The sequence below is a fragment of the Lithobates pipiens genome, unplaced genomic scaffold (assembly GCF_037356315.1).
Source record: "Lithobates pipiens isolate NorthernLeopardFrog02 unplaced genomic scaffold, aLitPip1_a1.2 Scaffold_13, whole genome shotgun sequence".
Lineage (NCBI taxonomy): Eukaryota > Metazoa > Chordata > Amphibia > Anura > Ranidae > Lithobates > Lithobates pipiens.
The window spans coordinates 273,914,348-273,931,471 of NW_027507718.1; the positions used below are offsets into that span (position 1 = coordinate 273,914,348).

General features: G+C 40.6%; 1 protein-coding gene across 8 annotated transcripts in view; it reads left to right on the forward strand.

Moving 5' to 3' along the window:
* NFKB1 (nuclear factor kappa B subunit 1) overlaps nucleotides 1–17,124 on the forward strand; it is a 192,899-nt gene that overhangs the window by 58,853 nt on the left and 116,922 nt on the right. For 4 of the 8 annotated variants that reach the window (XM_077476639.1, XM_077476640.1, XM_077476635.1 and 1 more), the window contains 2 exons: nucleotides 6,409–6,449; nucleotides 8,276–8,374. In XM_077476639.1, coding sequence (XP_077332765.1) covers nucleotides 6,409–6,449; nucleotides 8,276–8,374 — 140 coding nt within the window. The remainder of the gene's footprint in view (nucleotides 1–6,408; nucleotides 6,450–8,275; nucleotides 8,375–17,124) is intronic. The other 4 variants (XM_077476641.1, XM_077476642.1, XM_077476637.1 and 1 more) reach the window with 1 other exon arrangement.

Here is a 17,124-nt window from a genome sequence, read left to right on the forward strand (position 1 = left end):
CAGGAAGAGATATCGTTTTGAGCTTCATATGCCCACAATCATGATGGCAATGGCCACACCAGGAGGAAGACAATATTGGGTAAGAAATGTACATTTTTGCTAAATCCATAATGAACATTGTATACGGTACTCGTTTTTGTATTTAATTAGTAATAATGCTAGGATCAATTAAAACATTTTTTTGGGCCAGAACTCTGCTTTAAGGTAAAAAACCCTCTGCCATTAGAACCACTATAATATAGTGGTTGCAAACCTCAGAAATGAAATATGAACAAAGCATATCTTCATTTAAATTTATTTGTCCCTAGCATGTAGTGTGGATACTGGCTACTCTCCCCTTCCTCTGCAGTTTGCATGAATCACTTCTGAGTTTTATTTTGACATCAGTCAATCCATGGGAGGATTTGCGTCATCACTGTGTATTACCTGAGGCTAGTCACTTCCGTGGGCTTATGTAAGGGTTTATTATCACTTTAACCGCTTCGCGCCTGCCCTATAGCCGAAATACGGCTACAGAGTGGATGCTAACTGCCAGGAGGCTGTTCCTGAACGGCCTCCTGTTTACTTCCGCAATGCGTGCTCCCGCGAGCGTGCATCGGGGAAGTTCTGTGCTGGCCGTGTCCCTCGGACACAGCCAGTCACAGATCGCTGTAAACAGCCAATCACAGCGGCCATTTACAGCGCGATCGGCGTGTCAAATGTGAGATGATCTCATATGTAAACATATGAGATCATCTCTCAGCACCGCTCTCCCTCCTCACACAGACAGCGTGTGAGGAGGGAGAGATCAACGGCTGCAGCGGCCGTAAGTTTATAAAAAAAAGGAAAAAAAGTGCCATCCTCGCCCCAGTGCCATCCTCACCCCAGTGCCATCCTCCCCAGAGCCACCTGCCCCCAGTGCCACTTGTTAGTGCTATCTGTCCCCAGTGCCATCTGTCATCAGTGCCACGTATAAGTGCCATCTGTCATCAGTGCCACGTGTCATCAGTGCCACATAGTGCCATCTGTCATCCGTGCCACATATTAGTGCCATCTGTCATCAGTGCCACGTATCAGTGCCATTTGTCATCAGTGCCACCTGTCAGTGTCACGTGCCATCTGTTGTCAGTGTCACATGTCATCAATGCCACTTATCAGTGCCATCTGTCATCAGTGTCACGCGTCATCTGTGCCACGTATTAGTGCCACGTATTAGTGCCATCTGTCATCAGTGCCACGTATTAGTGCCACGTGTCATCAGTGCCACGTATAAGTGCCATCTGTCATCAGTGCCACGTATAAGTGCCATCTGTCATCAGTGCCACATATTAGTGCCATCTGTCATCAGTGCCACGTGTCATCAGTGCCACGTATCAGTGCCATCTGTCATCAGTGCCACGTGTCATTGTCCTCGTGCTCCAGGGCCTTCAAAAGTGTAATAGGTAGTCAACAAGTTAGATGTGTAATTTATGCTCCTAGAACATGTGACGCCCTCCCTGCATGTTGGGCCTCTCTATGTGGCCAGGCTGTGAAAAAGTCCCACATGTGTGGTATTGTAATACTCAGGAGGAGTAGCAGAATTGGGGGTGTCATTTGTGGTATACACATGCCACGTGAGAGAAATAACCCATTACAATGACAATTTTGTGGAAAAAAAAATAAAAAATCTTAATTTTGCAAAGAATTGTAGGAAAAAAATGACAACATCAAAAAGCTCACCATGCCTCTTACTAAATACCTTGGAATGTCTACTTTCCAAAAAGGGGTCATTTGGGGGGTATTTGTACTTTCCTGACTTGGTCACAAGAAGTGAGATAGGCCACCAGTACATCAGATGTGATCAATTTTGTGCAATTCGCTCCACAGCTTGTAGACTCTCTAACTTTCTCAAAGACCAAATAATATCCACTAATTTGGGTTATTTTTACCAAAGATATGTAGCAGTATAAATTGTGGCCAAAATTTATGATGAAAAATTTATAATTTGCATAATTTTGTCACAGAAACAAATAAATATGCATTTTTTTTCAAAATTTTCGGTCTTTTTTCATTTATAGCGCAAAAAATAAAAACCCCAGAGGTGATCAAATACAACCAAAAGAAAGCTCTATTTGTGGGGAAAAAAAGGACAAAAATTCATTTGGGTACAGTGTTGCATGACTGAGTAATTGTCATTCAAAATGTGAGAGCACCGAAAGCTGAAAATTGGTCTGGGTAGGAAGGGTGTTTAAGTGCCCAGTAGGCAAGTGGTTAACATTGTTAAATGATGTTAACCTAATTTTTAAATATTGGCATACATGAGATCAGTCAAGTTTGTAACCTGTTTTGGAACAGTGTCCAGTAATTGTATCACTGTCTATGTTGCAAATTCGTTTTCATAATTGTGTATCACAGGACACATAAGACTTGATATTCATGGCTACTTGGGTTATGCTGATATCTTCAGGTGAAGATGGCCAAAAAAAGAAAGGTGTCCATGCCCAATCATAACCCCTCATGCAAGAGGCTTGCTATTGGTGGCACTCCGCATGGGGAGGGGCCAGGATTGCCGTCGGGGGACCCAAAAAGAAGAGCATCAGGGCTGTTATGGGCAAAACCATTGCACAGATCAGGTAAGTATAACATGTTTGGTAATTTAAAAAAATAAAAATCTTCCCTTTTATAATTAAAAGTCAGCAGCTACAAATACTGTAGCTTTCCCACTTTTAAAAAACAGGTGCTCACCAGTCTAGGATTCTAGTGCTGTCTTCACCCAGGGCAGTTATTCGCCAGTCTTCGGGTCTCTGGCGCCACCATCTTGGCAGTGGGAAGCCAGCTGTGACTTCCTGCTGTTTTCTTTAAAATTTGACACTTGCAGAAAACATTTATTATCATTGAGGATAATGTGCATTCTAGTGCGTTTAAATGTGTTTACATGCATTTTGATGTATTCTGGACAAAAAATGCAGCAGGTTGTCATTTTGTTAAAAGCAGTGGAACTGACTGCACCGGTGTGAACTAGGGCCATTAGAATACATGGCAAACAATGTGCATGCACTCTAGATGTGTTTTAAAAAGGCACTGGAAAGCATTTGGTGTGAACCAGCCTGGAGTGTAACCAAAGATAATATACAAGTGCATTCAGTAAGGTGCTATAAAACACTCAACCTGCTAGACAACAGCAACATTTCTAAATTTGAAACCTATTTGTTTTTTTCTTTACAATATACTGTATATGGGTTTTTTATTTTTAACATGTACCTGTTAGAAAACATTTAATAAGTAACCCAGTTATTTATTCCTTAAAGTATATATCAAAATAAAATTTTGATATATTGAAAATTTGATTTTTACCACCCTCCAATACATACTAATTTTTCCATGTTTTATCTCTTTGATGTCCCTTCACGTACAAAAAAATACCCTTTTGTTTGCCAGAAATGCATTCATTATCAGTGGCGGCTGGTGCTGGAGGATTTTGGGGGGCTCAGGCGGGCCCCACCAGGTCCCCATTCACCCTACGGCGGAGCCCTCCAGCTGTCACGGCTCCCCTGGTGCCCGGTGCCGCAGTTTCTGTCTTTACCCGGTTTTTATTCCATCTAAGGTTTGTATCTGCCTGTCTTTGGTCAGCCAGCTAGCTTGGAGTGGAGTCGCCCCCTAGCAGTGGCCAGATGTAGGCGGGCTGTGCAAAGTGTATCACAACAGCCTTACTTGCTCAAAATAATCTCCCCCTCATTTCCTCCTACCCCAATTAAGGGCCTTGCCATGGTTAGCTAGTCGTTATGGGCTTGCGTTCTTGACAGAGGGCTTAACAGAATCTGTGAGCTAAAACAGGAAGCATGCAGAAGACACAGCACAGTTCAGAATTTCTGAGATCAACTGCTATTCAGTTGCACTTATCAAACATATATAACAAAATGCTTCCAATGGTATATTAATAAAACCATTAGGGAGCTAATAAAAGATGTTTATTGTTATGGTTTGCATACACTTTAAAAAAATATTTCAAAGTAAATGTTTGCTTACAACTAGCATAAGTATTTTTAGGCCTCTTTCACTCTGCTCCCGTGTGGTGTCTTTGCAGTATGGGTGCAGTGCAGTGTACCCACAGTTTTCCTGCAGGTTACCCGCAGTTTGTTTTAGACTTCCATTAGAACGGGAATTTTTGTGCACTTTAAGAAAATGCACCGAAACCTCCCAATCTAATAGAAGTCTATGGCAAAGCGCGGGTAACCTGCACAAAAGCTGCAGGTACACTGTGCTGCACTCGTGTTGCAAGAAAACTGCACTGGAGCAAAGTGAAAGGGGAGGAATTTGGTTTCATATTAGGCAATTGAGGTACAGCAGGACTAGATCATAATGAAAGAGTGGAAATATCCTGACCTAATCAAAGCTATGTTTCCTTGCATACTGCATGTTCCTCATTATCATGATTACAGAGGAATGGTTGTTCAACTGTTCAGCCTAGCGGCCTAAGCAGAACCTAATTATAACAATTGATGCAGCCAATCTGAGTACAGCTAGAAAGCACTGGGCATTTATCATGTAAAGCTTAAATGGAAACTATAATGGTTTAAGGCTAATTAAATTTTTGTTTTAGTTTACATTATTTACATTTTGGTACACATTTATGCGGCCTCTTGACGTTAAGACGTTCCAGAGCACTGTGGGTTCGCTCAATAGGCAACACAGCATTAGCTTCCAGCTTTGAGGCTTGACTCGTCTGACTGAGCTGTCCAGTAAGGGATTTATCACTGTGATGGGTCATTCATTTGGGAGTGTAAATTTTAGCTTGAGCTATTGAGCCATTTTAACAACAGACTTTTAGATCAAAAAGGGAAATCATTTTTTATTAAATACATTTTCAGGAATAATAAACATAAAATATAAAAATATAGGTGGTTTAGCACACTGAGGCTTTAGGTTATGAAACTTTTGGCTTGTGATTGTACTCTTGGTTAACAGGAAAGAGGTTTAGCTGCGCTGAAAAAATAATAAGTGCTAACAAATGACTAGACTGAAAAAAATATACAGATAGTTCAATCATTAAAATTAATATTGATAATATAATGACAAAACCTGTGATAGAAATAAATAAACAATAATGTCCAAAAAGTCCAATAATTTCCAAAATAACTGTGTTCAGTATTCCATCAAGTGATATATGTTGTAATGGAGGGTCCTTAGCGCTCTATTCACTAGTGACACATTCACGAAAAACACTGCACAATACACAGATACGAGTGGCCCGCTCGTGTGTGAACAGTCAAAGTCACGTGACAGTGACGTAACGCATAGGAAAGCAGACGGACACCGGAAGTGACGTTCACACACGAGCGGGCCGCTCGTATCTGTGTATTGTGCAGTGTTTTTGGAAAACAATGTGAGTAGTATGTACTTTTAATAAAATTCTTTAATATGCAAACTACTACACTATGGCAGGCTTCACTTTTGTTTTCTGAGCATCTCTTTTAAGTGACCCTCACTATTTATTTGGAAATAAGAAGTGGTGTGGACAGGAGGAGAAGTGAGATATTGAAGCCCCCCCTTTCAGGATTTTACGTTTGTGCTGTTCACCTTACAGTTGTAAGGTAATTACCTGGTACACTCACGGGCTTGGTGAACACCTGAGAATCACTAGTATTGCTGGACACCATTTGCCACTTATGTGTGATGCTTCTCTCACTGTCGTTTGGAGGATTTAATTCACTATATATATAGACTTTCACTTGAGTGACACTTGATATTTTGGATCGGGATATATGCAATTTTATATATCACAGCCTCCTTTATTAATTTTTTTCATGTGTATTTATTGTTTGTTTTTATATTGACATTTTTAAGTGTGATTATTGCTTGTTGATCACTGTGAAGATTATAGCACATTAGCACTTTATTAATATTGGGGCTATTATTAGCATAGTAGCATTTCTACGGATAGCACCATTCACTTTATATTTTAGATTTGTTTCACTTATTTATTTTTTATTCATTTATCACATGAATTATTGACCTGATATTTATAAATTTTTTCACTTTATATGAACTATTTATATTTTCACGCTGGGAGCGCAACACCACTTTTTAATATTTTCTACCTACTTGTGAGATTTGTTTGACTCATATGGTGTGTGCAGCACCTATCTAGACGTGTTTTATTTTTCCATAGCAGCGCAGGAGCTCATCTTTCTACAAGCCATATTGCATTGCTTTTCACAGAAAATTACAGCAGCTGCAGGTTGAAAAGGAAAGGACTTTTTAATAACATTCAATTACAATATGATTTGTGTTGCAATTGTATATGTTATGTTATATTATTTATTTATTTTATTAGCTATTTTTTTTCCCCACGAAAGTGGAGTTACCCTTTAAAACTGCTAGAGATTAATCTCATTAACATTTTATCCTATTAGTTACTGTGTTGTTATTTTCTTTTCTTTTTTTTCCTAGTAGATGGGCCATACCTTGAAGTAACTGAGCAGCCTAAACAGGTAATAAACTATTAATTGATCCTTTTTACTCCATTATTTTCCTAACCATTAATTTATGGATCTGTCACATACCTTGATATTGTGCTGGTGGTGTCTGGTTTATATGTAAAGCTTGAAAATTAACTATTCTTGATATTATTTAAGAGGAACTGCAGTCTGCTCACATAATTTGTAATAAAAACATCTTTGCCATTCTGAAGCTTCTCTCCAACCACTTTGCATATTATTTTATATATACTGTGATTCTGTACTTGCAAAATATGCTGCAGAAATCTCCCTTCACTAAGTCCGGCTGCAACCATTTTAATTGTGGGCAGCTGAAGCTGCAGCCTGTTTACTTCCTGAATTTACACAGACAAACAGAGGCACACCTCCAGCTAGCTCTGCAGCTCTCATTGGCCCTCTTATGATTTATTCCCCCTCCCTTCCTGGCCAACTCTCAGAGCTGTGCATGATCTCATAAGCCTAGGCTTTTTACCAGACAAGAAACAGAAAGTGGGCTGTATAAGGTATTTACTGACAGAAAAAAAATCTATCCAAAGTTAAAACAACAAGGGCAATGGATCAGAGGATTTAATAGATGGAAAGATGAAAAAATGACTGAAGGTCTACTTTAAACAGTGGATGCAAGAATATGATTTCTGTAAACTGTCCTAGCATGCTACAGTTATTCATAAATATCAAATCCTACCTTCATACAGACAGAAATATTTGCTGAATTACTGTTTATGGGTTATAACAGATTTTTTTAGTTCTTGGTGGACCTTAGTAGGTTTATTTTCTTACTGGCACATAGCAGCAAAGAATGCTTGGAAATAAGACAGTCAGTTCTGTATAATCTCAAACCGCTGCTCCAGTTAGAGCTTACATAGGGCTGACTATCTCCCTGCCCACATGTAACAGTGCTGAACCGTTTACCAAAAGCACTATGACCCTGGTCAACAAAAGATGTAAAGCATATCGACCTTCAGCTCCTAAACTAAGCTAATAAAAATCACTTTGCAAGGAGAAATTTCACTTATTGTGAACTAAGTGAATTAGTCAAAATTGTACTGACTTCAGTCACCCAATCACGTGTAAGCAAAAGTCATGTTTTATTTATTTTCATTGCCTATGAATGGGTATTTTTTTTTACAAAATACATTTTTACTTTGTTTCATCTGGTTTATTAAGATAAGTGAAAAGCCGCACTTGTAATGTCTGTCCCACCTGTAGGAAGCTGCTACAGGTATATCAAAAAGCTGTACCTTTACGTTAGCAACCACCCACATCTTGGCAGGATATGGCAATGAATACTGAAGACTTAGCTTCTGGAGATGTTGTTTGGCTTATGGAATTTTGCCCTGTGCTTTTGCGGAAATCCAGGAAAAAAATAACTGTTTCCATTAAAAGTAACATCTTTAGTAACTTCTCTGGATCAAAGGAGGTTGTTTTCCTTGTCTCTGTAATTCAGGAGGTGTATGAGTAAAGGTCTCCGAGGGTTGCCTGGAGACAAGGGGCAGGACCCTGTGCACTCTTTCCACTGTTAACACTGGAGAAAAGAGCATTTTGCCAAAGGTGTCTAGTACTGTAGCTAGCACTCTGCATACTCTGAAGGGTTTGTGTTCTCTATACACTTAGGAAGGCCTACCAATCTGATATTTTTGAGACTCAGATGGTTCCCGAGATCGCTCAGGAACCGGCTACACCCCCTGAGATAAATGAAAAATCACCTTGAAATTGGTCACACTCCCTTAGTAAATCAGCCCCCATCTGCTCATATGTTAATCATGCATGTATCCCTTCATATACTTTCAAATACATAAATTTTTCTGAAAACCTTGCAGAGAGGGTTCCGCTTCCGATATGTGTGTGAAGGACCATCCCATGGAGGATTGCCCGGAGCTTCCAGTGAGAAAAACAAGAAATCCTATCCACAGATTAGGGTATGATTTTCATGATAAAAGCTGATCACACATTCGTTATCTTTGACTTTAAATGTTAATGAAACGCCTACCATAAATACACAGTTGCACTATGTGTATATGTGAACTATCTTGCTTCCTTAAAGATTTGTAATTCTGTTCAGAGTTTTTTTTATCCAGATATGATTATTAAATACTATACTACATCTGGACCATTTACTGTCCTTCAGTGCAAAGAAATACATCTTGGTGGCCATAGATACAGTGGAGGAGCAAATCAAAAGAAGCTTGAAAAAAGAGAACAAATGCACCCACCACACCAAGCACTTATAAGTTGCAGTATAGTATACTTTTGGCTTGAGGTTTAGAGGTTTAGATACACTTTAATGAAGTTATTAGTATGCCAGTAAAAGTAGAACTATAGGCAAAACAATTTTTGTTTTCATTTTGGATAGAGTAAGGTAGGGTTATAACCCTTGTAAGGTTATTTTTGCCATCTTTGTCCCATTGGGGAGATTTACCTTCATTTCCTCTCCCATAGCTAAACAGGAAGTGAACAGGAAATCTATACAAATTAAGGGAATCTCTTGGGGACCCCCAAGTCACCATAACTAGTGTCCCCAATGGAAGATTTTCCCTCTTACTTTTCTGGGGACAACCCAAAATTTGGGATTTTCATTTACTTTCATTGACAAATGTTCTAACTCCCCTCTATCCAAAACAAAAAAAAGTTTTGCTTTTAGTTATACTTTAAGTAAAATTGTTAGTATTCAATTTTTATCATATTTGTCTTATTGGATAGTCAAATGCTCCTAGAATGAATATTTACTGGCAAAAAATAAACTGACTTGTCAGACAGAAATCTTTTTGGTCTTTCTTGTGCAAAGCAAATTGAAAGGTTCTGTACAACAGAAAATAAATTGTGATAGTAATCTCAGTCTAGACTCAATGGTTTTCTTATTTCTTAAAAGGACTGGTAAACTCAGAGGTTAAATTATGCAGCAGAGGCAAAAAGAACGCAGTGCACCACTTTTTATAGTTGTATAAAGGTTTCAGTATCTGTACATAATTACCCTTGCACACTCGGCGAAGTGAGGAAATCCTTCCTCTTAACTTTCTTGTAGCTCAGCTTGTAAATACTAAAACTGTATGTAAAGAGTAGTGGGTATGGGGCTGTTTAAAATAGAAGAGAGCCGCATAAAGGCAGTTTAAAAGCACTATTCTCTGTTTCTTAGTGGCAAAATTTGAGCTTTTAAAGTAGATCATATCCCAGACTGAATGATATTTCATTTACTAGAACACAGTGTAAGATAAACAGTGCCAATTAGTATACCGATCTCTTAAAGCCTCTTTACAGCCACTTTCTTTTACATACGGTACGTGCACTCCAGTTATAGCTGCATGGCGTTTTTACAGTACAGGTGTCCTGATGGTGATAACAATGGACCATACCTACATAATCTATTAAAACAGCTACGTGTAGTCTCCATTGGAAGCCCATGCAACCGGTTGTAATGCAGGAGCACAGATAAGAAACGGGATTGTCACTGCATAATAGTAGGTGTCTTAAAGTTGAATTCCAAGATTGACTTAACTAAACTTAAACCCACTCCCACCCACCTCCTTTACTCCAATACTAACTATCCCGTAGAAGGAATATGCTTATACTTGCCTATTCTGAGGGTGTTCCGGTCTGGTCACAGGGGATAAGAGAGAGTGACAACAATAGCTGGAATGCCTGGGCGGTGACGTTACTCATAGGCTTACTATGGGGCATCGGTGGTTGGCTGCCCCCCCCCCCGAAGTCGACCACTGGGAGTCGATCACTTGACTGAACTGGAGCGCTCTGACAATAGGTAAGTATAAGCATCTTCCTTCTATAGGGTAGTTAATAAAGAATTTTGACATAGGGTAGGAGCAGTTTTAAGCTTAGTTAGATTGATTCTGGAATTATACTTTAACAAGGAACTTGACAGCAGGATTGGCTGGTGGTATTTTGATGATTTAAAATAAAGAAAATTACTTTTTTTTAATGACTTTTATGTTAAAGCGTATATGAAATTTTAGTGATTACGTTTCTGACCCTTTCACACTTGTACGCTTCAAAGTCGGACCAAAGTAGTGCAGGGACTACTTTGAAGTCACACAGATATCAACAGTACTCATTGCAGTCCCAAGTGTCAGGACAAGTCGCACAAGTGTTCTTTGCAGTGATAGCTGTACTTTCTGGCATAAATGAAAGTATTTTAACAATGCACAGAAGTGAACTAGACCCTCACGAGAGGTCACTTTTGTCATAAAAACCTCTCTGCCTGGAGTTTGATGCTCTTCACATTAGTGTTATAGGAGTTTACCATAAAATGGTGGTACTATTAAAAAGAATATATACGCTAATTATTTTGATATTTACAGGTATAGATAGCAGCTAGTAGTATAGTATTCATTTTGCTTTTCATAGTTATATTTTAACCGTTTTGAGAAAGGGGAAGTCTTAAGTTCTGCAAATGGTGTGCTAACAGAAGGAACTTGGAAATCAAATAAGTCATCTATTTATACTTTGGTGTTATAGTCTGTTACAGAAAATTGCAGCATTTCGTAATGTTTTTGGCAAAAGCATTGAAGGGGGCTGGATGACTTCTATCAGTTAGTAGTTTTACTGAGCGTAAAAATTGTCAGATTACCCAGAAAACATGATCATACCTAACAACTGTCTGGATAACTTTCCGCTGAAATATTGCTGTGCTCAGTAGTTAGTGCATGATATCCAAAAGCTCTGAGAATACACACATTTTTTTCCTTGTGTAAGTGGTGGTCAATGTAGGCTGTAGTTTCTGCAGCAGCCCACAAAACAGTTTAACTTCAGGCACAAGAACATTTATTTAAATATTTTCCTTAATAGCCGCAAAGTATATAAATCTACTTTGTATGCACCAAATGTCTTTGATAACCCAGTTATTACTTCATAAAAGTAGCAGTAACGTCATCGCTGTGCTGTCCATAACCTGCAGAGAGAGCAGAGCAGTGGGAGGGCCCCAACCAAACCAACCACCGCAGGCTGCTGGGGAAAACTACAAGAGGGGGTGCATACCAGACAAGCTACCGTATCTTGCATCAAGAGAGAGAGCAGAAGTGACTGGTCTTAAAATATAACTAATGGTAAAACTTTTTTTGGGTTTTGGATAGAGTGGAGAGGGGTTAGACCACCACGTGTCAGTTTTTATTGCTGTCTGTGCTTCCGTTAAGGAGATTCACCCTATTTTTACTGTTTACTAAGGATGAGCTCCGTTCAGCGTGTTCGCACAGCCCATGTGCAGAGCCAGCCAGGAAGTCGGCACTGCGCTGCACTAATCAGAGGCAGTGAGACATTTCCCGATTTCTGCAGCCACGGATCGGCACAATGTGTCACTGCCTATGATTAGCGCAGAGCAGCGCAGTGCCGACTTCCTGGTGGGCTCTGAATGGGGGTTGTGAGAACACGCCGGAGCTCATCCTTACTGTTTACTATTTTCATTGAAAGTAAAAGAAAACCCCAAATTTTGGGTTGTCCCTAGAAAAGCAATGTAAGGGTAATCTTCCAATGGGGACGCTAATCTTTGCAGGGATTTCCTTTCACTTCCAATTTGGCTGTGGGACAGGAAGTGAAGGGAAATCTCCGCAATGGGACAGAGATGGTGAAAAAAAAAATCTTTTTATTTTATTTTATTTTTTTATAATTTTTATTTATTTATAATATAGTTATTACACAAACAGTAAAAGAAGATTTAAAAAAATAGAGCTTTGCAATACATAGTGTAATACTTAACAGTGCATAGTGACATTATTTACCCTACTCACCTGCTTTCACCCACCCAATCGTCTACCACCCACACCTTTCTCTCACACCACTAAAACTCTTAGGTATATTTGCCTGCTATTGTTTACACATCCATCAAGGGGCACAGAGAGGTGGGTGGAGCCCCTCCCAGGGGTCAGGGAGAACTACCGCGGCAATGGGCTTTAGAGATCCTCCAAAGTCACGGGTTGGTAGCAATAGGGGGAAGAAGAAGAAAGAAACATGTCCCCCACTCTCCACATTCTACCCACTCCCCCCTATGGAGGGTGCCCCAACTCATCCAACCCAGGTCGCCACATTCTTTCAAATTTCCTATAATTTCCCTGCCTGATGTATGTCACTCTCTCGTTTCCAATTGTTGAATTGATGGTCTCAACCCAATTCTTCACAGACGGGGAGTTGTATGCCTGCCATTTTTGTGCAGTTAGTTTTCTTGCCTGAAATAGGCACCTTAGGACTATTTCCATAGTATCTTTTGGGACTCCACCCTCCTCCATACCCTTGATAGACAAGTCTTAGGTGTCGGTTCTATTGCGGTCTTGAAAGTTTTATTTATCCTATCTACTATCTCTATCCAGTATCTGAATAGCTTCGGGCATTTCCAAACCATATGGATAAAATCCCCTGATGCCCTACATGTAGGGCAGTGATCATTTTGTCGCCGCCCAAATTTGAGCATTCTAAACTATCGGAATTTGGTGTGACCGTGTGTAGGCAAGACAGCTTCAGGTGGGTTTTAAAGGGGACTCAAAACCACCCCTCCAGGAATGCTATGGGGTTGGGGCCCTCGCTTTGTTCTGGGAGGCCTATCACTCTCACATTGTTTCTGTGACTTCTATTCTCCATTTCATCGAGTTTAGCCGCCTGTATGTCCATTTGTTCCTTCGACCTCCTTATTTCTCGCCTCAACGGGTACAAATCATCCTCCACTACACTTATCCTTTCTTAAAGAGCTGTAGTCCTTTCTTCAATCTTACAAAGTTCTTGCCCAGTGGTATGTATTTCCTCCTTAATACTCCTAAGCTGGGTATCAAGGCTATTAATTGAGTCTTTGCATTCGTTAACCGCATCTTTCCATCTTTCAGTGAAGGTTCCTCCTTCAACAATATGGGGCCGAACACAGGGGCCTCCTCAGATAATACCGCAGTTCCAAGCTTTACTCCCCCCAGTCCCTTGGTACTTACAGTTTTAGTGGTTGATGTAGTGGATGGGTTTGAGGATACCTGTCCTTGGCTCCTCCTGCCTGTTGAAGAGCATGTCTGGCCTTTAGCTTGCGCTGTTGCCTGTTGGCAGCCCCCTTTAACAGGTGATATTGAGGCTGTATGAGCATATCGCTCCAGTTTGACTGCAGCAGCTGTAGCCTGGTTCCCCTTCTCCTTAGCAGCACGTGTTTGTTGAGACCCCTCCAGGGGCAAGTGCTCCTCTGCTAATCGTTTCCTGGACATATTAAATGTAGAAAAAAGCAGATGAGAGCAGTTAACATTTGTTGAAGTTATTATATTGCTATTAAGTTTACTGATTTTCTTTGGTAAAGAAAATGTCAATAAGCGTATATCTATTGGTTTGTGCAAAAGTTATAGCGTCTACAAACTAGGGTACATTTTCTGGAATTTATGCAACTTTTAGTTTATGACTACCTATCTCATTTCTTGAGGTCCTAAAATGGCAGATTGACACCTCAAGGAAATGTTGAGAGGCATGTTGAACCCATTGAATATTTTATTTTTTTGTCACAAGTAATTGAAAAATGACAAAAAAAAAGTTGGCACTAAATGATATATTGCTCACACATGCCATGGTTATATATTCAATTACACCATAAAATGCATTCTGCTGCTTCTCCTGAGTATGGGGATACCTCATGTGTGAGACTTTTTGGGAGCCTAGCCGCATACAGGACCCTGAAAACTAAGCCCTGCCTTCAGGCTTTATAAGGGCGTAATTTTGGATTTCACTCCTCACTACCTATCAGTTTCGAAGGCCATAAAATGGCAAGATAGCACAATCCCCCCCCCCCCAATGACCCCATTTTGGAAAGGAGACACCCCAAGCTATTTGCTGATAGGCATGTTGAGTCCATGGAATATTTTATATTTTGCCATAAGTTGCAGGAATATTTAAAAAAAATTTGCACAAAGTTGTCACTAAATGATATATTGCTCAAACATGCCATGGGCATATGTGGAATGACACCCCAAAATACATTCTGTGCCTAAAAAAAGTATGCTGAAGCATGGGGGCAATCCGCCCCTAATATTAGGAGCAAATCGCTCCTCCACCCCTGCCCCCATGCTTCGTCATATACGCTCTTTTTTTTATTAACTGTGGTGGGGAAATCCGCTCCAACAGTGCTGCTTTATGTATCGTGGGAGCAAACGCTGTTGCTGTCAAGATAAATAAACCCGTGCTGCAGCTGAATGGCATACCTGCTAAGCAAATGATGGTTAACAATAAAACAAACATTACAGTATAACATACCATACCTGCAAAGCAAATACAATGAAACATAGTCAAAATAAAACAGAGAGAGAGCGATAGATATAGAACAATAGTGAGCGGACAGTAGAGAACGAACATAAGAGAGAGAGAGAGAGAGAGAAAGAGAGAAGAAAAATGCAACCACAATTTTTGGCTTTATTATTTTTAATTGTTTTTGTGTGTGTTTTTTTTTTTCACTTTTATAAAACTGTAAAAACTATAAACTGAACGTTGCAGATTAGGGTCTCTCAAAATGTGATGGCCATCAATAGCGAGTGCTTTCTATAGAAACGACATCTTCTTTGGGGTTTTTTTTTGGGTAGGCGTACCAGAGAGGACATGTGGAAAATGCCTCTCATGCAGCCAGCTTACTGCATTTGGATTGAGAAGTTGAGCCAAAGCACCGTCTGGAAACAGAACGGCTCTGATGATCTCTTCCTGGAATTTAAGGAAGAATCCAGTTCGTTCTGAAGCTTTGTATACCACAAAAGCATTCAGCAAAGCCAATTGAAATAAATAAACAGACACTTTTTTGTACCAGTGTCTGGCCTTTCGGGCAATTAGGTACGGCGCCAACAACTGGTCATTGAGGTCCACCCCACCCATATTAAGGTTATATTCATGGACACGGATGGGTTTCTCCACAACACCAGTCGCCGTAGGAATTTGGACCGTTGGTTCTGCGCGAAGGGAGGACAGAACGAAAACATTCTTATTATCCCTCTACTTCACAGCAAGCAAATTATTACATCTCAAGCAGACTCTTTCCCCCAGCCTAAGACAGGAATCTACAAGCCGCTGGGATAAGCCCCGGCAATTAGATTGCACGGTGCCACATGCGCCAATTTGATGATCAAACAAGTGACTAAAAAGTGGCACACTTGTGTAATTGTCCACATACAAGTGGTACCCCTTTCCGAATAAGGGTGACACCAAGTCCCACACAGTCTTACCAGCCCTCCCTATGTAGTCAGGGCAGTGGCTCTACATAACTATCTCTTCCCTTGTAAACCATAAAACTATATGTATAGCCTGTGGCCCTGTCACAGAGCTTATACATCTTGATCCCGTACCTGCCACGCCTGCTGGGAAGATACTGTTTGAATGACAAGCGGACAGAAAACGTAATCAGGAACTCATCAATGCAGACAACTTGATGGGGAGTAAACAAGGCTGCAAAATGTTGGTTGAAGTGGTTTACAAGGGGCCAAATTTTTGTAGAGCCAATCAAATTCGGGGTCACCCCGAGGATGACAGAGTTCATTGTCATTGAAATGCATGAACCGCAAGATCTGCACGTATCGTGTCCTGGTCATGGAGGCAGAGAACACGGGCATAAGGTGAATTGGGTCAGTGGACCAATATGACCACAACTCACTCTTTTTAGTTACGCCCATGAGGAGGGATAGGCCCAGGAAAGTCTTAAGTTCGGAGACCGTAATAGGTCTCCAATCTCTGGCAAGGGTAAGCTGGGGATTAGCGGCGACGAATTGACCAGCATATAAATTGCTTTGGTGAAAAACAGCAAATAAAAATCAAGTTACGTAAAATCAACTGTTTCCACCTGATTTCTGGGTTGGCCAGTGAATAAGGGAAGAACGGGTGCTGCAGAAGTGGTGGGTTCCCAATTAGCATTGGCGAATGCAGCCGGAAGGGCGCTTGTTCTGGCTCTCTGCTACATTCGAGGGACCTGGGGTTCTTGCGCCTCAACGACAGCGGAAGGAGAACAGGGTCTGGTACGCCTGACCTTGGCAGGGACCACAACTTTGTCGTCAGAGCTATCTGTCAGGGTGCCGCATCTGTCTACAGGTTAATATTCTGAGCCTGAATCCGACAGATGAGTGACTTCCTCTTCACTATCTGTCATGCTCAGAAACGTGTAGGCCTCTTCACTACTGTAAATTTACTGGTACAGTAGTGAGACTCAGAAGAAAAAAAGCACCTGACAGCGACTGATTCAAGCGCTAGCAAAAAAACTGTTAAGCCCCATACACACTATCAGATTTTCTGCTGATTTTTGTCTTAAAAAAAACAAAACCATATAATATGAGGTCAAACCTTAGGAGTTTCAATTTGTATGCAATCAGGCACTACATGGTTTTGGTCAATCTGAAGACCAAAATCAGCAGAAAATCGTAGGGGGCTTTAGCATTCGCAGGGATCAGGCTTGACTCTGCGAACATTGCAGTTATGTGTTTTGTGATTTTAAGTTAAGTAACAGTGATCGATTGATACTGCACTTGGGTGGGCTGAGCTTGGCAGAGGGGCTAAATGCAGGTGCTAGCAGGTATCTGGTCTGATGTCGCTAACACTGCATTTTTGGGAACCCTAAACTGCTGGGGGCGCTAGTATAGATCTGATCAGATCAAATATCGATTTGTTCAGACACTATACTACTAAAGGGAGGTGTATGGTGCGTGCAAGGGTGTTAGCGCTACTGGCACTGATGTGATGCTGCCTG